The 20,815-nt window shown below is 33.5% G+C and overlaps 1 protein-coding gene across 15 annotated transcripts in view; it reads left to right on the top strand.

Annotated features, from left to right (window-relative positions):
- The window catches only part of NLGN1 (neuroligin 1), a 901,503-nt gene extending 892,435 nt beyond the window's left edge, over positions 1 to 9,068 (top strand). For 12 of the 15 annotated variants that reach the window (XM_009201348.4, XM_021933772.2, XM_021933768.2 and 9 more), the window contains 2 exons: positions 1,294 to 2,083; positions 2,890 to 9,068. In XM_009201348.4, coding sequence (XP_009199612.2) covers positions 1,294 to 2,083; positions 2,890 to 3,712 — 1,613 coding nt within the window. In that variant the 3' untranslated portion in view covers positions 3,713 to 9,068. The remainder of the gene's footprint in view (positions 1 to 1,293; positions 2,084 to 2,889) is intronic. The other 3 variants (XM_017955706.3, XM_017955704.2, XM_017955705.3) reach the window with 2 other exon arrangements.
- The last annotated feature ends 11,747 nt before the right edge of the window (positions 9,069 to 20,815 follow it).

Below are 20,815 nucleotides of genomic sequence, written 5' to 3'. Positions count from 1 at the left end.
TAAACAGCTACATATTTTTTAAAATTATCTGCATTTGTATCATTTGCTCTAGCATACTTTGTTCTAGTAAACTAAAAAATGTTTATAAAGCTGTCAGAAAACCAAAATAAATGTATATTAATACTGTTAGATTTTAAAAATAGCTTTAGAATTGTATGGGAACATGTTACAGACATGTTGAATGTATAGGCATATTAGGTTAAAAATATCTAAAACTCTCCTTCTAATTCAGACAGTGCTTCAACACCTTTGTGAAAAGAGTTTTTATCTCATTAACACGTATGAATAATTAAGCATGTTTTTAAATAACTGAAGCACAAAGCTGTATTTGGAAATTGATAATAAATTTAAATATTTAAAAGCAAGTAGATAAACTATATTTTTAAAAAAGGAATTTTATCAGAAAAATACCTTAATGAGAAGATAAAGTGCGTTTGTAAATTTTAATGACATGCAGCACTTAACAAACTGCATATGGAACCATCATTTACAATTCTTAAATGCAATTAAGTAAAAAGCAGTGGACCATGTGCTTTTCATCTTTTATGATAAAAGTAGTAGTGTACATTCAACAGTGGCAAAAGTTAAATCACACCACACTAAATCTGTCTGCTGATGGTTTTTTCTTTAGCCTAGTGAAAACACTTCAAATGTTATGTCTTCTTCTGAAAGAGGAATATTCAGCATACTATGTCTGACATGAAGATTGGAAAGAGTACGTCTAAAGTAATATTCTGTTTTGTGTGAATTCAGGGCCAACCCCAGGGTATAAACAAACAGCCAGCCCCAGTCATTGTGTGAGTCTTCAAGAATTCTTTTTCAAATAACATCTGGTTAAAACAAATATATAGAACTATTTTGAAGGAAGATAGACACAGCCAAGCTAGAGGAAATATTCCAAACAGACAATGTAAAGTCTGTTGAGGACTTGAATAGGAGAAGATTGGCCCCATCTGGTTAATGTTGATGATAAGTATTTACACACTCATTGAAGAACATATTTGGGACTTTGTACCACTACATCTTCTCCTTTTCTTCTTGCCTGCTACCTCTTTGAGGCTTCTTGATCCCTAAAGCAGGTGCCACTCAAAGCAGAAGAATTAGATCCACCTCTCTAATCCACTATACCCTGCAGTTGGCTTTGTGTAATTCCCTTAAGCAAAAATGTCTCTATCTCCCTGTTTCTTGAGTTGTATCTGGGTTTTTATATACATGTCTAAAATATCAGATGTTACTGTTTTACCACAACATTACTCAAAGATCATCTAAAATTCTTTGTTGATTTTCCCATAGGACTTTTTCAACGAGCAATAGCTCAAAGTGGAACAGCCCTTTCCAGCTGGGCTGTTAGTTTTCAACCTGCAAAATATGCTAGAATGTTGGCCACAAAAGTTGGTTGCAATGTTTCAGATACAGTAGAGTTAGTGGAATGCCTACAGAAGAAGCCTTACAAAGAACTTGTTGACCAAGATATTCAACCAGCTCGATACCACATAGCCTTTGGACCTGTGATTGATGGTGATGTAATACCAGATGACCCTCAGATACTGATGGAGCAAGGAGAGTTTCTCAACTACGATATAATGTTAGGAGTGAACCAAGGGGAAGGGTTAAAATTTGTTGAAAATATAGTAGATAGCGATGATGGTATATCAGCTAGTGATTTTGACTTCGCTGTTTCAAATTTTGTTGATAATTTATACGGATATCCTGAAGGCAAAGATGTTTTGAGAGAAACTATTAAGTTCATGTATACTGACTGGGCTGACCGTCATAACCCTGAAACCAGAAGAAAGACATTATTGGCTTTGTTTACGGACCATCAGTGGGTGGCACCAGCTGTAGCCACAGCAGATCTTCACTCAAACTTTGGTTCACCTACGTACTTCTATGCCTTTTACCATCATTGCCAAACAGATCAGGTTCCAGCTTGGGCTGATGCAGCCCACGGAGACGAGGTTCCCTATGTCCTGGGAATCCCCATGATTGGTCCTACAGAGTTATTTCCTTGCAATTTCTCCAAAAATGATGTGATGCTGAGTGCAGTTGTAATGACATACTGGACAAATTTTGCTAAAACTGGGTATGTACCTAAGGAATGAAGTTTATTTTTAATAAAAATATTATTTTAACCATTTTAAAATAATAGATATTTATGCCCAGATAATCTCATATTGGATTAATACCTGCAATATATTACAATCCTTTATTCAAAATTAATTCTACATTATGGTGTTTTTAAAAGTCATTGCTTTATTATTTCTGGTGTTTTAGAAGCTTGTTAAGAAAGTACATATCTCAATTGCATTACTTAATTACATATGCTTTTGGTTTTTGAATTATACAAGACTTACTATTGTTCAGCAGTACAAAATATTATTTTATAGTGCTTTGTAATTCACAACACTCTTTCATCCTTCCAACTACCTTTCTGAATCTGGCAGATCAGGTACTATTAATCCCACTTTACGAAAAAGAGACCTGAGGTTCTGGGAGTGTCATAGAGATGGTCACATGTCTGGTATATAGCAGAACCTAGTCTCAACGCTTTATCTACTAATTTAAAATCAAAACTCTTTTCCACTATTCCGTGTCATCTCTGCTAGTTTGCCTATGAGACAACTCATACGTATGTGAGTATTTAAATAATTCTTTAAAATCTTTGGGTAGATCTCAGGATAGGCCGAGAGAACAAGAATGTGAGACTTATTGCCTTACATTATTACTCATCGAACAATCTGCCTGCTAGGAGATTTATATTTCTAAATTGACCCAAGTTAATTTAAAAAACAATCTAAAGCATTGCTGAGTCATCTCTTTAATTATTATATGTTAAAGTAGTATGATTTTTAAGTAAAAAACAAAATAACTTTATCTTTTCCTTTTTAGTGACCCAAATCAACCAGTCCCTCAAGACACGAAATTCATTCATACCAAACCCAACCGTTTTGAAGAAGTAGCATGGACCAGATATTCCCAGAAAGACCAACTTTATCTCCATATTGGATTAAAACCAAGAGTTAAAGAACATTACAGAGCCAATAAGGTGAACCTCTGGTTGGAGTTGGTACCTCATCTGCATAATCTCAATGACATTTCTCAGTATACCTCTACAACAACTAAAGTGCCATCAACTGACATCACTTTCAGACCTACGAGAAAAAATTCTGTACCTGTCACGTCAGCCTTTCCCACTGCCAAGCAGGATGATCCCAAACAACAACCAAGTCCATTTTCAGTGGATCAAAGGGACTACTCAACAGAGCTGAGTGTCACTATTGCAGTTGGAGCATCACTGCTGTTTCTGAACATCTTGGCCTTTGCAGCCCTGTACTACAAAAAGGATAAGAGGAGACATGATGTTCACAGGAGATGCAGCCCTCAGCGCACTACTACCAATGATCTAACCCATGCACAAGAAGAAGAAATCATGTCCCTCCAAATGAAGCACACTGATTTGGATCATGAATGTGAGTCCATCCATCCACATGAGGTGGTTCTTCGGACCGCCTGTCCCCCAGATTACACACTAGCTATGAGGAGGTCACCTGATGATGTTCCCTTAATGACACCCAACACCATTACAATGATTCCCAACACCATACCAGGGATTCAGCCCTTACACACATTCAACACATTTACTGGAGGACAGAACAATACTCTGCCCCATCCCCATCCCCACCCCCATTCACATTCAACAACCAGGGTATAGCCAGATAACAGAAACAAACTATTTTTTTGGTGGATTGCAGTAAACGATTACTGAAGATTCCTTGGCTTTCAACCTACAAGACTTACTATTTAAATAAGGAGGAATGTTATGTGAATATACATATCAAGAACTTTGGGGGTTTTGAAAAAAATGAATTGTGTATATACAAATCAACTTTAAAAACAAATTTCAATTGCTTGAAGCAATTGTGCCGAATGATACTTTTTCATTCACATTCAAGAATTAATTTTTTGAAGATTTAAGTTACATAATGGAATTAGGCATGTGGAACACCAAACAGGAAAGAACTATGTCTGAAATATAAAAAATAAAAATAAAAAAACTATGAATATGCACAAGGGACACACCAATGGAATGTCAGATAATTTTCACCAGTTTTTATTTGGAGCCGTTTTATTGTGTAGACCATATTTACATATTTGGATAAGTACACAAAGCGTCAATGCTGTTAATGGCCTTAGCAAAGGCTCATGCTGAAATTTGCCAGTAAAACAAAGAAGTTTAAAGACTGGCAGGTACAACATTATCACATAAGTGCTGTCAGTATAAAGTTGTGGGGATAAAGGAAACTGGATATTTTTAGCACGATGTGCATGATAATTTATATGCTTGGTGGCTGTGCTGCTGATTAAGCCGTAATTAAAATTCTTCTCATCCCATTGGAGTTTTTAATAGAAGCTTCCTCCATCAATTGGCAGAACCTAAAGATTTTAAGGGGCAAAAGTAATTACAATAAAATAATTCACAGTAGTTTCAATATAGAAGGAATTAGTTATTAAAGGTATTTGAAGAAACTATAGGTATAGTGGTGAATACTCGCTGATATGAATCCCAGAAAAAAAATTCCCTGTTTTCAATGTTCTTTTCATTCTCATCTAGATAATTTATAGAACTATAACCCTAATTGGACATGTGGTACAGGATCTATAAGTTGCTGTGTTTTTTTTGTTACTCTGTATTTTGTTCCTTTTGGTAAGGTGAAGTGTGTCCAAAGAGTTACTTGCAACAGTCTTTCATGATATGAGGATGCCCCAGTATTAACACTCTGATTATAGTTCTGAGTTCATTGATTTACTTATGCTGCATGACAAAACGTTTACTAATAACAATTCATTATAAAGTTATGTCCCTCTTTACATCACTTATCTTTCTCACTGAGGTTCATTCACTGGAATTTACTCACGCAATCTCAGTAGAGTGCAACGTAGATACAGAACCTAGGAGAGTCAACACCTGGAGGATTTTAGTCTTACACATACGTGTGATTTTAAATGAATATTCTCAGACCACAGGAAACTCTTCATCCCCCTGTTGTTTACCAGTAACAGTATATCACAGACCTTTCCAAATGTTTGTATATGTAATCAGATGTACATTTATATTTAAAAAAAAAAAATGAGATGGACTTAAAGAGCACATCCTGATAAATACTTTCTCTCTTACCTGTACTATATTTCTATTAGACTAAAGTTATGTGATTTTTTTTTTACATTTTTTCAGATGACTAGCAATTTTGATAGTTTATAAGATAATGCAAAGAACTTTCTCTGACAAACTAACTGCAGTAACAGAAACCTTTCTTTTCAGTTACTCTTTTTCAAGAATGAAAGATTATTATACAAAAAAATTGTATACTACTTGATGGAACCAACTTTGTACATCTTGGCCATGTCACTGGTCATTGTGTGAAATAAAGATAATCTGGATAATGACTATTAGTCCAATGCTAAGAAACATGATCTTTGCTCATTAAAGAGCTAAAATGTTTATTGCTGTTTTGTCTTTCTTTTTTCTAAAAAAAAAAAAAAAAAAAAGAAAAGAAAAGAAAAGGAAAAGAAAAAAAGGAAAAGAAAAACAAAGAAACATGACTGTCTCAAAGAGTAATTTTTCTAGATTAGACCAGTCGGGTTTTTGAAGACACATAGGTAACTTCCATAGAAAACACAAACATGTATTTAAAGGCAAGTCTCATCTAAGATGAAACTCATAAAACTTTAATGTTATGAATTTAAAAGCTCCAGAAATTCATGAAAAAAAGAAAGATTAGCTTTGTGTTGTTAAATATCTCTTAGGTACAGATGTTGTAGAAATAAAGTGTCAATTGTTTTCAGTTAGAAACATAAGTTCCACTTCTGGTCATCAAGGAAAAGGTCTATTGAAAAGAAATGTGCAATATTTCATGGAATACAAATAACTAGGATCATAAAATGGGGGTGATTAAACTACCATAAAGTAATGAATAGAAAGTTGCCATGCTAAGAGAATGTAAACGTGCTGAGCAAGATATTAAACTGACACTAAAAGATAAAAAATCTATTTCAAGGAATTTATTTGATTATAATCCCCCTCCCAATTGTTATCTATCAATGAAATGTATGTATTCCTCCATAATTTAAAAAAAAAAAAATCTCTGTTAGAAGCAAAAGTCTTCAAAATCCAGAGTGATCTACATGCAGTTTTTGACTGAGGTGGTTATGCTTTTAAACTGTGAACTGCCAGTGTACACAAATAGAAATAATTGTTTAGCATCTGAAGTATTGTTCAATTGGAACACTGTATTTTACTGTATTAATTAAACAAAACACTAGAACAGAATAGAAATGACAGCAAAATAAGATATGAATGAATACTTTTGTATGCATTGCTTCATTTGGCAAAACCAAACATTCTATTAAATACTGTGTTTTAACGATGGCCATATTTATAGCTATCTACCAATCTATTGCTCTGCATTTATCAATCTACCTATATGTAGCATAACTGTCATCCTCTTTATATTAATTTAGGAAAATGATTTCGGAAAACAAAATATAGCCCTATTATTTTCTCTAAATTAGGGTAGAATAACTTTATGGAAGATAAAGCAGCCTAGGTTTAATAGCTGTTCACCAGTCACGTGATAAAGTCATTGTGAATGAGTGTTAGTTGCTACTTTTATAATTTCCAGTCTCTAGTTTTCTGAATGAAAAAGGATGTTCCACAATTACACAGAACATTAAGAACTGTTTTTAAAGCTGAAACATAATTTTTATATGCAAGAAAAATAAATACTCTTACTAAATTTTAGAAAGTATGTTGAAAATGTGTTTATTTAGATAATAATTTTCTTTGAAAAACAATGTAAGTAAAAAATTAAAATAATATTTTTGTCATTATTTGTTAATTCAGATTCTCCTGGCTCCGATTAAAAATTAGGCAAAGCTGCTTATAATTTATATAAAAATTACACTAAAGTGAACTTCATTTCATTGTTTTGCTGTTATATAAAATTTTTGCCAAATGTTTACCAACAGATTAATGTTTTAGAGTATGGGTTTAGAAAAATAAAAGTGACAAATTTCATAGTTTTAAATCTTTATTGAACATGTTGACTATGAACAGAATCTAATTGGCTACCACAGATATATAACAAAGTTTATTACTAACTTTATGCAAATTGGAAAATAATTTGCTAAAGCATTAAAAATATCCAATTTGGAGACATCTTGCTGGCAACTCAAAGCAGAAAATCTGAATATATATTATTTTATTCCTTATTTCAGATATAAAAGTTGACCAAAATGGTGCTTTATTTCAGACTTCCTGATCTGTACATGAAAACAGCAACAACATTTTTAAAAAATTATCAACTATATGTAGCACTAAAAAGGAAAACAGATGGCACTAATTTTCTTACAGAAGTGAAGTGCTGAAACTAAATTGTTATATCTATAACAACAGTTTTTTCACCTCTTGGCACACTCATCCTGACACACATATTAATATCAAAAAAGGATACAAAGAATGTGAGAAATGTGTTCCAGCTTTAAAGACACTACCAAATAGAAGTTACTGGGATTCTTTTCTTTGGCGAGTTTCACTGAAATACTTTCAAAGGGTGAAATGATGAACTGAATTCTTAAGAAGCTATCAAATATGGCAGCCTTTTGATGTTAGTAATTTTGTTTTCTTCTGTGTTATTGGTTCAAAGTACTGGCCTTTTCCTTCATTTCCAGTAATTAGTTGGTATAGACTATCACTTTTTAATGTGAATGGGAATTAGATAATTTGGTTACACTTGTGAAAACATGCTTCCAAACACATTCAATTAATGGGCACTTCCCTGCTGAGATTTTGTTATCATTCATTTAATTATCTTGTCAAGCTTTCCTGTTACGACAAATGTTTTAGCTTTCTGGTCAATAAACTAAGGGAATTTCTCCAGTAGCCTTATACCTCTCCTGCACTTGATCTGATAGCAACATACCCTTCAAATTGTCATCAGAAGTCTCTAAAGAAATTTCCTACTGATGTGAAACATTTGGTGACCAACTTGATTCTTTTTCATAAGCATTCTGATTTGACTTTATTCTGGCACTTTGCTGTATTTGTATGCAGGCCAGAAATCAATTCCATTTGATAAGGGTTGTGGAGAATACAGACAGGAATAACCACGTGCAGGGCTTAAGTGCCTTTTCCTCCTGAGATTTTATTTATAAAACTTAGCTTTTTTTAAAATTTTCAGATTCTGATAATTCAATTTAAAGAGTACAATAGGAAGACTATATTATAAATTACCAATAAGACAAGTTTATTTAGACATTTTTACATTTAATTTGATTTTTAAAATAATATCAGATGGATCTAAATGGCTTCTGGGAAAGATTGAGGTAAATTTTTGAAAGTGACAATTATATAGGCATCTGGCTTGATGGTACTTAAGAATAAAAATTTAAATCTCTAACAAACTTTAAAAATGTTCCAAATATTAAGTTTAATTTAAAAGAAGTCTGAAGCTATTAGAGATAATCATATAGTAGATAGGTATATATATTTTTTCTAGTCAGCTATTACATACACCACATAGTATATATACCCTATATACTATATGGTTTATATAACATTTATAATGACCCTTTCAGACCCATATACTTACAAATGACATTGTATAACTACCTACATATATATTAATGTGACAGAATTTAGTCCTCTATGGAAAGTCAAACCAAATTGCTAGCAGTTTTGAGTTGAAATGAATGATAACAATTAAAGCTTTTAAGAAATTGGTAAGGGTACAGTAACAAAAACTCAGCAGATAAATGTAAAACAGAGGGACCATTTTTGAATGCCATTTTCAGAGTTGACATCTAAACTAGATGGTGTGTTTAAAAGGATTTTAGTGGTTTTGATTCATCCTTTCTCTGCATTCATATCATTTAGCAAATTAATGGGACATATGTCACGGTTTTTGTGAAAAAGACCATTGGGTTGTCATGATTCAGTTTGTGTTTGGACATCTATGGCTTTCATTGAAAACATGTTTATTATCATGAATAAATATTACCATGTTTTCCAAGTTGTGTTGACTATTTTTAAACTCAGAAATAATTTCTTCTCTGTTTGCCTCACAGAAAAACATTACTAAGATAAGTGTTTTCTTACAAAAATCTTTGTATTGCTTACCCACTGCTGACAGTTCTCACTTGATAGAAACAATGATATTTTATTATCTTTTCACCTCTTGGTAAATGCAGGGCAAGAATTTAGAGAATAGATTTGGGAAGCTTGGACACAATTTTTCAGAAAAGAGAGAGGGAAAGTGGGAGAAGGAGAAAGAAAAGAATGGAAAAAAGGAGGAAGTGAGAGAGAAAAAAAGGAAGAAAAACTTCTCAATTTTGAATTAATGACTTTTTGCATCCAAACAGTGTTTTAAATAGAGATGTGTGACAGTTTTTTAAAAAGAAGAGAAAAGGAATGTAAATAAATCTCTTTAAATCATAAATCTATTATTCTTAGAGAACAAAATTAATAATATCTAGGAAGATATCATAAATTTAATTCTTGATCCAAGTCTTGATCAAATCGTGTCACTAGAAACAAATAAAAATAAAACCTATACTGAAATGTTTATGGTTCTATACTATCTAATCAGTAATGATCTTGGTAGGAAGACTGTGTGAAGTAAGATCATCTCTCATCTGTATATAGCCCAAGTTAAGAATACAGCAAAGAGGACATCATAGAATTTCCTCATACATAGCCTAAAGAAAAATGTTTCCAATGGCTAAATAAAAGAATTAGCATTGCTTTACAAGTCTCTGTGGCCACATATGGCCATGGGCACCAAATAAATTAAACAGTTAAAAAACATATTCTAACAATTTCACTTTCCATAAACAGGTTTTGATGTTTTGTAAAATTTGATGTTGTTTGATATGATTACATTTTCACTAGTTTTATATTTCCTTATGGTTTGCAGGATGTTATTTCTGAGTTCAAAAAAAGTTTCAAATATACTCTGTGAATGTTCATGTGAAAGCAATATTTTCTAATGGAATGCTCTAATTTGAAGTACTGTCTCAATTTTGGAGAGTTGATTGACTATCTAGTTAAAACATTTCTATCTCCCCTGAAAATACTCAACTTTGTTCTCAGAGCTGCCTTCCTCTGCACTACAGGAGATCTTCTTACCAGTTACTGTGGCTCCTATTTCCATGGCCTATCCTATTACTAGTTATGGCCTCTTCTCCAAGGAGGTAAAGTTGTGCTGAAAGTCTTAAAAGGGGATCTAACTAACTGGTGCCTTGGGAATTGGCTTCCTCTGTTCCTCAGGCAGGTTAGAAACTAGTGAACATCAATCAAGCAGTGAAAGAAATTAGTCATTTCTTCTTTCAACAAATGGTGTCTACTATGTGTCAGGCAACATAATGGGTATTAAACACGTGGCCAATTCTATGACTTACTAACATACAACTATTGTCAAGTTTGGAATAGGTTCAAACATTTGGACTGATTTAGACCACTTTCTATGCTATACTCTGTAGCAAATCATTGTACAATTCCTCGTTTTGTCTATTTTACATGTCTCAAAACAGTAAACACAAATCAACATTTCTTGAGTTCAAAAAAATGTTAGTTGAATTCTATTGAGCCAGTTCACCAGTTAAGGTATTTGGCAGCCATCTTTCCAAATAATAAATACAGCCCTATCTGAAGTCATGCTACAGTATGCCAATTCAAATTTCATGGAATATGAAATTTCCAGCATAAATCTCATCTGATCCAGCCCCATAAGTGGTTCCTTAACCCTTTGCCACAACCTCAACATGTAATTGTGAAGTCTGCCATTGAACACTGCCATGGGTCTGAATTCTAAAACAGCTGGCTACATTTTGGACTATTTGAGATATCTTTTTATATTGATTTATTGCTCCATTGTTTTCTTTGTATGGTCATACAGTCTTCATCACCTGAATTGCTCTCAAATATTTAAAGATAGCTTTCATATCTTCCATGAGTTATTTTCTCCTCAAAGCAAAAAATCCCACTTGCAATACAAAATAGTGCAGTCTTTTCACAATTCTAATCACTGTTCTCCAAATTTGGTCCCAAGCCTAAGTTTCTTGGAAAGTTTAATGTCTAGGATTGACCATAATAAACACTTACGTATAGTTCATCACTGCCTAATAGAGTCCCACTATCAACTTCCTCATTGCACAAACTATATTTATTTTAATTTAACTTGCAATACTATTACATTCTTTGTTGGCCATAGCATACTGATAATTCAGATTGAGATGTACTTTCTACTAAAACTTTAAAAATTCTACATGCACTATTGTTAAGCAAATTCTGTCTTTCTACTGCCCTTGATCATTTGAGTTTTATTGTATGTTCAAGATATTAAACACTATTAAATTCTACCTCATTAGGTACAGCACTACAGCCTATGGAGACCTATCTATCCACCTCAGAGTAATGAAATCAACAAAGGTGATAAACTTCTATCTTCAACCAGTCACTAGCAAGAAAATACCAGCAGAATCAGGTTGAGGATAAATCTCTGGAATAATAGTAATAGAGATAGTGTGTAAAGTACTGACAAAAGCAACAGGTGACAATTACTAAGCCCTTTTATGTTCCAAGTTCTGTATCGCACCCCACAACAAACTCCTACATACCACTCTCAAAATATCTTTAATACCTGTTGATGTGCTTATTCACTAATTCATTGTTTAAAAGATTATTATTAAGCATCTATTATGTATGTTACTGAGCTAGTTGTCAATGATAGAAAAGTGAATAAAATGTGGTCCCTGTTCTCACATTACTAGCAGTCAACTGATTACTCTTCCTCTCTTCTACACACACAGCACAAAATACGCTATCAGATACATTTGCAGGATATATTTTTTTCCATGTGAAATATTTGCCTGACATCATAGTCATCTTTAGTAAGAAAACTTGGATAATTACTCTAAACTTTCCATTTGGGAACTTCTGGGTTCCTGGTGCGTTGTATTAAATGTTAGAAGATGTAGAAAAATCATTCTCACACCAATCACCTATCATAATTAAGATGTGGATTTAGGCCAGTCAAGTGTGGTCTTAAAGTGGGATTCCTTGTATGAAAAAGTAATACATACATAAGATAAAACAAAATATTTTAAAGTGAAAAGTAGACATCCCTCTTACTACAGATTCTAATCCCGTAGTCTTTTTCCCCAAAGACATTGACTATCACCAATTTGTATATAAATCTCTACAAATATGTCATTCATGTGTAAACGTGTAAAGGTGTATTTTCTGTGTATGTATGTGGGGGGCATTATATATATATATATATTCATATATATACACACACACATATATTCACATACACACACACATACACACACACACACACACATTCTTTTTTAAAATTTATCTGGAAATGTTCCATGTGAGGACACTATATGTCAGCTCTAAGGGCAAAACAGAAGAAAATAAAAATAGGTTTCAAATTTCTCCTTACATTCAAGGCTATTCTAATCAAAATTTCAACACTGTTTGTCTACACACTTTAGGTGAGTAAGGGTCAGGAATAGCCAAGATTATTTTGAATTGAACGAATAAGCAGCAAATATTTTGTCTACCATATTTCATTATTTACTATAAAACTATTGTAATCAAAGAGTGTTACATCAGTTCAGAGACAGACCAGTGTAGGATAACAGTGAACCCATAAACAGATCTATGAAGAAAGAGGAACATGGCATATAAAGGGAAATACAAATCAAGAGAAAGGAGAGATGCCTCAGCTACCAATGGCTATCCCTACCCATAGAGAAAACATCCCTATGTCATACTACACACAAAAATCAACCCCAGACAAATTAAAAATACAAACATAAAAGCACATTTTAAATGTTTCAGAATGCATAGGAAAACATTGTCATGTCCTTGAAGTAGGGAAGAATTTATTAACAAGACATAAAACAACATAAACAATAAAGAAAAAGAATAACAAGTTAAAATTAAAATGTCAAAACATCAGATAACAAGATTTTTAAAAAACTGATGAAAAGCACATATTGAAAGTAAGTATTTGCAACACATATCAGCAATGAAAGATTAATTAATATGAGTGGATAGAAAATTCCTGTAGTTTAAATAAGGAAAGGACAAATTCACAAGGAAAATAGAGCTGATTAAATACTGGGAATAAAAGACATGTGTGTTTTTTTCCCTGTTGCTAATTTTCACAAAATGTAAGGAGAGGACTAAAAAATATATAAACTTATCAGAACAAAAAGGAATAGAAAAAGAGATAGCAGGTAAGAAATTCTAATAAGTTTTTGAGAGATAGAAATTAGATAAACTGAAAACATTAAGAATATAATACAACCTATGAAATAACAACATAAGTCAGAATTAGAAAAGTTAAGAGATGCTTTAATATAACTCAAGAAAGAATTATAAATAAAAGAAAAAATAATTTTTAAAATCAAGACTAAATTAAAAGAAATGCAGACCAAAGAATGCTTTAAGAGACAGAAAAATATTCAAAGAAATAGGAATAAATAGTAAACAGTCGAAAAAATCTAAAAAGTTTCAAAAAGGAAGGAATGGAGGATGTGAGCTGAGAGGGAGAGGAAGGGAGAAATAAGAAAAAATCAAGCATAAGTGATATGAAGATAGAAAAAGGAGATTCAATATACATGTATATGAAACCTTCAAAAAAGAAAACCAAAACAAGGAGAACACAACAAATACAATGAAAGCTATATTCAAAGACACTTTTACAATACAACAGAAAAAGATTTGTTGTCACATTTTCAAAAGGCACACTGAATATCTGCAATAACTGATCAAAAATGACCAACATCAAGACATATGTTAACAAGATTATTGACTATCAAAGAAATAATACAAGCATTTACATCTAGCTAAAATCACCAAATCTCTTAAAATGAAGACTCTTTTGTTATATAATTAGATCATCATCAGACTTCAGAAACAATGCTTTATACCAGTAAAAATTAAAGTAACATACGAAAGATAAGAAGTTAGTGCCGGGCGCGGTGGCTCAAGCCTGTAATCCCAGCACTTTGGGAGGCCGAGGCGGGTGGATCACGAGGTCAGGAGATCGAGACCATCCTGGCTAACACGGTGAAACCCCGTCTCTACTAAAAATACAAAAAACTAGCCGGGCGAGGTGGCGGGCGCCTGTAGTCCCAGCTACTCGCAGGCTGAGGCGGGAGAATGGCGTGAACCTGGGAGGCGGAGCTTGCAGTGAGCCGAGATCACGCCACTGCACTCCAGCCTGGGCGACACAGCGAGACTCCGTCTCAAAAAAAAAAAAAAAAAAAAAAAAGAAAGATAAGGAGTTAGAATGTAAGCAAGTTATTTTTATATTCAGTCATAAACTAACTTTCCTACAAGTACGAAGGGCATGGACAAACTGTTACTGGCATTCAAGAACTTAGGGAATACTGTTACCATGAACACCTCCTGAGAAGTTTACCAGAAAAAGACCTGTAGACAAACAGAAGGGTGACATGGACATAAGGACTGATAATGGGCACTAAATACCAGAGAGCTAAGACTAAATGAGGGCTATATGGTGGAGTACAGGGTAAGCTGGTTGCATGCTCTGACAATGAAGACACAGTACAGCTATAAGAAATATAAAGATAATACAAAAATCATGGGTAAAAATTTTCATTATTTTCAATAATCATATTTACAGTGGTAGCAGTGCTCTTGCTACTCTGAAACTGCTTTCTGTGTAACAGAATACAGCAGAGGGATATTGTGATATGCTAATTCTATCAACTGCACTGTCTTTGAGAACCAGCACTCTTAATGTGGAAGAAAGGATATTCTGAATCAGAGTAGAAGAGGTTAAGTAAAAACCCACCTTGTGGTTTCAATTTTAAAGTGCAACTGTCAGAATGAACACTTTAAAAAATGTTATGCAAACTATGATGAAGCTAGTAGCAATGAGCATCCCTAAGGACCAGATTGTGGTCTTAAAAGAACATTTCCTACTTTAAAAAATTCACCACGCACACAAACACACATAGAAAGAGAGGTCTGGGGAACAAACTGTAGAAGGTGAACCTGGAATATCTTGTCAAAGACTTCTAGGAATATATCTAAAGGACATCGGAACCAATACAAAGATGATCTCACTATCTAAAGATAAGACAATTTGAACATCAATAAGGATAATTTCAATTAATTGAAAACAAATCGAGTTTAAATTCTAAAGTGAATAATAATTAAAAAGAAAACATCTACCACCTATGGCAGATAACTGGAAAATAATTCATTGTTTTGAAAACTCATAAGTAAAAAGAACAGTTAAATATTTTGTCCTGCCATTCCTCCACCAACTGTACATCAAGGTAGCCAAATGGTAGATGAGAATTCACTCTTAGTAGAAGTATCTCAGCTAATAAAAGAAGGAATTATTGTATTAGAATTTCAGTTGTCACTTGTTTTATTGCTTCCAATGAATCAGTGGATCTAGGTATTAAACATCACAAAATTAGAAATAATGAGTCATCATGTGCCTCCTGGATAGATATATACAAGATTACCTTTGAAAAGGCTTGCAGTCAAAACCAAACCTGTATATAATGAAGTCTCTAGGTTTAATGGTCAGAAAATATATAGGTTCAGGAAGTACATCAAAGAAGCATGCTAAATTATACCATAGATATGAAATCAGACAATTCACACTATTTAAAATTTTCCCAATTAAATTTTCTTGTTTCCTCAGTAAATAAATTGAAAAAAAAATACAGAGAAAATACGTAGATTTTTAAAAACTTGCAAATACTTTTAAAACAATTTCTGCTTCAGGAAGTACGACTTGGTGATAAAATTATAAAGGACAGCAAGATGCAGTAATCTAAAATAGTGTTGATTGATAACAAAGGAAATAAGCTGTGATTGAGATGGTCCATGTGGAAGGACTTTTTTTGCAGTGGCTTGCAAAGTGCTATTTCTTAATCTGGGTGTTTTTTACCTGAGCATTTTCCTTATGATGATGTTTTAAACCAAACATTTATTTCATGATGTTTTTCTGTACCTGGATTATATTTTACAATAAAATAAATAGGATTGTAATAAAATAAATAATACATGAAAATGTTTCAGACTTAAAGAACATGAGTTTATTAATTGAAAGGGCCTACAAACTGCCCAGTACAATGGATGGAAAAACCACCTGTGAAAGCACACCATCACAAAATGTCACGGCATCAGAAAAAAGGAAAAATTTCAAAGCTTCCTCAGAGGAACAAAAGGAATTCTCAATGTCGGCTCTGGAAGCTAGAAGACATTGCATAATATTTTCGAGAAATAATTATGATCAACATACAGAATTTTATATTCAAACAAAATGTAAGTTCACTGTATCAGTCCACAAAGGCATACATTCAGGGGAGAGAGGAAATAAAAAACCAGGATCACTGCTCAGGAGACTGGAGAACAGCTCAGAGTATGAAGCTGGGGAGTTGTAGAAAGAATATCTATACAACAAAATTAAAACTGACATGTTTCATCAGTGAAAAAAGTGTTATTTGTATAGATTTTACATTTTTTTTGTTAAATTTGGAAAGAATGTAGAAACTGCACCACAAAATCAAAATTATTAATGCAGAGAAAAGCAGAAAGTACTACAAGAAATGGAATGTAATCTTTGAATATATATTTGTGCACACGAATGTAAGTACAGATAATTCTTACAAACAGAAAGTTTGGAAAAAGCGTATTTTAAGGTTTTTTTCTACTGATTTCCTAATTGATTTAAAAAGGTGTTATTCAAATTTACATTCCACAAACAGTGTATTAAAGTATCTATTTCCCTACTCTCTAATCAAAACTGTGGTTATCAATTTTTTATATTTTCCATTTCAATATAAATGTAATATCATTATTGTATTAATTTGCATGTTTAAACTGAGGTAAAACATCTTTTCTTATGCTTATAAGTCATTGTATTTCTTTTTTATATTAGATGTATTCCTTTACTTTGTATATTTTTTCTATTTGTTTATTAATCTCTTATGAAATTATAAGAGTTCTCTATAGATAAATAAAATCAGTACTTTTGGTCATGTGTGTTGCAAATAATTTTGCTCAACTTTTCTTTGAATTTTATGTTATTTTGTGCTAGGCAGAAAATTTTTTCTTGTGTTCAATTATTGAAATATATCAGTGTTTGCTTTGTGTTTTCTGAGTTTTGTTTCTTGCATACAAAGACCTTCCCCGTTTCAACGTTTAATTCATTCATCTTTTTTTCTGTATGGACAACCTCATTGTTTATAGTTAAATCTTTGATCCATCTAAAATGTATATTGACATAACCAGTAATAAAGGGATTTAGGTTTATTTTTTCCCAGATAAGGTTTGAATGCAATTCAGACCTGAATTAAGTGGATTGTGTTTTATTGTTAAGTTGAGGACTTTTTATTTTCAGCTACTGAAATCTGTAAGACTGTAGAAGAGCAAGATGCTAGTCAAGCCACACAAGGTTTATTACTACTTCTAAGTGTCTTCTTACATGCTTACAACTAAGACCTGCCCTCCTAGTATGTGACACCCAATTCCAAACACTATCCCAAAAAGGAAAATGACCCAATCAGTGAAAGGAAGGCTCTCTCACTTAAACAATAACAATCTGTACATACATTTACATCAACAGACCATATTTTAAAAACTCAACACTAAAATAGCTTAAGAATTTTCTCAGCCCTATGATCAAAAGAAAATCAATGGAAATGAAAGAACTATGATGGGTAAGTGTATTGATCTAGGTTGGAGTCAGAAACGGGCAACAACAGAGGTATACCTTCACCTGCACCTGGAGTCACAGACCTAAACCAAATGTCTCATAGATGCTGCTGTAAGATTGCCAGTGATTTCCACCAAGTAACGTACTATTAAAGACTATAGTAGTTGTCTTGGCGTTTTAAAAATACCCTACTTGGTGGTTTTGGGTTTCTTCCCAGCTTGAAGAGTAATAGAATAAGCAGTCCTCTTTTTTTTTTTGGTTGCTTAGAAAGTTCTAATTTAAGTTTTTTGCATCATTTCTTCATCCATTGTCCAAGATTGCTACTGCATCTGTGATTTTCTGGTCATCATTTTTTGAGACTGGCTCTTGGAGCTTATACTCTGTTACATGAATTATTTATCTACATTTTTACTCTAATCATTAAAGGGCTTACGAACAAGAAAAAAATGTTAAAAATGCAATAAAAAGCTCCACATTAGAGTTGACTATTTAACAGAAACTATTTTTGTTCAGATTCCTATGAAGGCTTTTAGCAAAGATAAATGAGCTTATGCCATAAAGCTATGCATGTTTTGAAAAGTGATAAAAGGTTAATTGGGTACCATGTAAGCAAGAGTGTTTACGAAGAAACCCTTTAGTTGGTGGTCAAGTATATTTAACAAATGTTCATATCTTAAGTCTATATTAAGTTGCCGTTCTACACGAATACTACACAGTGTATTTAGAAACAAAACAAAAGAGCTTAGCAATGTGTGAACAGTTTTCAATAAAAAATTGGGGGGGAGTTGGGTGAAGGATGAGTTAGAAGGAGAGAACTGAGCTGTGTAGCAGACGTGAAAAGATGTGTTAAAGAAGACGATCTCTAAGTATTTTTGTTTCTGGCAAACAAAAGCTGCCTTCAATAATAAGCACATATGTTTGTTTCAAGGACTATAAAACCATGGAAAAGATTAAGGGCCCTAGTAATTAGGGCTGAAGCTGAAAGAATTATTATTTGCAGAAAAAAACCTTAGGAGGGAAGAAGGAGTCCTGAAGATAATATTGGCAGCAAGTAAATCTTGACAACGTCCTCTGGAATTTTCCACAGTCCGAATGCCATGTTAAACTACATTTTCTTCTCACCAAAAAACCAAGAAATATAAAACTGTAGATTTATATACATGTAGCATGTGGGTAACTCTGCTCTCCTACCAGGAAATATACCCTTCGTTCTTTGCTATGTAGACCAGCAGTACAGTAAAGTGGAGTGGCGATTTGAGGCTCCTGAGATTTTTTAATTTGTTATGAGAATTCAGCCTTAAAGATCTTGGCCAAATCAAATAATCATACTTTTGTACATCAGATAAGAAGATCTATCAAGTTGCATTTGCCCAACTAAGGTGACTTGATTACAAAGGCAACCTTCCACCTAGTTTTGTCTACACTAGCCTCTATGCAAAAATAACATTTCACTGCAAATCCAGTGTTTCCTGTTTTCCTTTGTCACTTCTGCTCTCCACGGCCCCCAACCTTTCTTTTCTTACTTACAAACTTCCTGTCCGTTGTCTTTGCGTTCACCACCTTGCCTTTCTTAAGGTGTAGCCTTTAGCTTTACTCCTGAGTGTGCTTTCATCACTGTTCTCTGTAGCAACACACTCACGAAAATTTCTTGTAGCAAAATCTCTCTCAATGAGACTAGATTTGAGGAATTTCCTCCCCATGTGCCCCGTGTCGTTTCATATGGATTCTTCTCTTCATTAATTGTCACTGCCATTTCATACTTTGAAACCCTCATCCACTCTTACCTAGATGTTAAAATAGCCTCCTATCAGGTCTCAAAAAGTCCTGTATGACCCAGCTGCTGTTTGCATCCAATTCCTTATTCTCTTCCTATGTAGCCTGGACTCCAACCGCAAAGAAACTGCCTAGAGTTCCTCAAACACATTGTGATCTTGATCTTCCTGTTCTGAATCTTTGCATGGATTTCTCTATTTTCCCTCTCTTTCCTTGGCCAACTCACAGTAACCCCTCAGGACAGGACTCAGTTAAGATGACAGCTCTGCTTAGGTAGGCCTCTCTGCTTGGTGACTCCTAGGCTAGGTAAAATCTTGACTTTCTTTTTTTTCTGCCACAATATAAATCACATTTTATTTTAATTATCTGCTTCTCAGTACCCCCTCAAGGCTACAAACTCCTTGAAGTCAGGAACTATCTCATTTGCTGTTATTCTCCTTATGCCCACTGCTCAGTTCATATTTGAGGAAAAAAGGGGCATGTACAGTTTCTAAATGTATCTTGACTTTGCTACCCCCGTGATTTTTCTCATACTATTCTTTTTGCCTAAATTTTATCCTTTCCAATTTATTCTCTCCCCAGTCCTATGTCCCAGTTGCTCTATTAAATCCTACTTATTTTTCCAGCCAGATTCAGGTGTTGTCTCTTCTATGAGAATTCCCTCATGATACCCACTAGAACTGATCTGAATTCCCACTCTTCTGTATCCTAATCATGTAGCATGCATCACACACTGCTTTGTAATATGCTCAGTCTCTGTTTTTACTCCCACACTAGATGGATTGAAAAGTAGAAACGATGTTTTAAAATATTTGTATTCCTCATCTTACCTATCACAGTGTTTTGCAGAGCTGGTGCTTAATATATACTGAATGAATTATTGTGAAATAATTTCTCAAAGCAATAAACTTCTCTGTGTTTTATCTAGAAAATGTTCAGTCACAGCACGTTTTCCCCCTTGTGAATCTCTTCATCTTTCCTATTCCAACAGGGAAGTATATGATCTATTTCTACATGTTTCCCTTAGAGCACTGCAGCAGAAATCTTTCTGAAGATGTGGTGGGAGCAGTAGAGATATGTGAATAATTCTGTTTGGTATACGTGAAATTGTAATTGGATTTCACATCTCTTCTACTGCTGTTTCAAAGACCCAGAGATCTCCAGGAGGAACTCCTTTCTCCTCTACCTAATAGCAATGTGGAGATATATGTCATTTTTTATATTATTTTCTCTCATCACCAACATGACCAAAACCCAGCCTC

The sequence above is a fragment of the Papio anubis genome, chromosome 2, assembly GCF_008728515.1.
Source record: "Papio anubis isolate 15944 chromosome 2, Panubis1.0, whole genome shotgun sequence".
NCBI lineage: Eukaryota > Metazoa > Chordata > Mammalia > Primates > Cercopithecidae > Papio > Papio anubis.
This window is presented reverse-complemented; position numbering and strand designations above follow the sequence as displayed.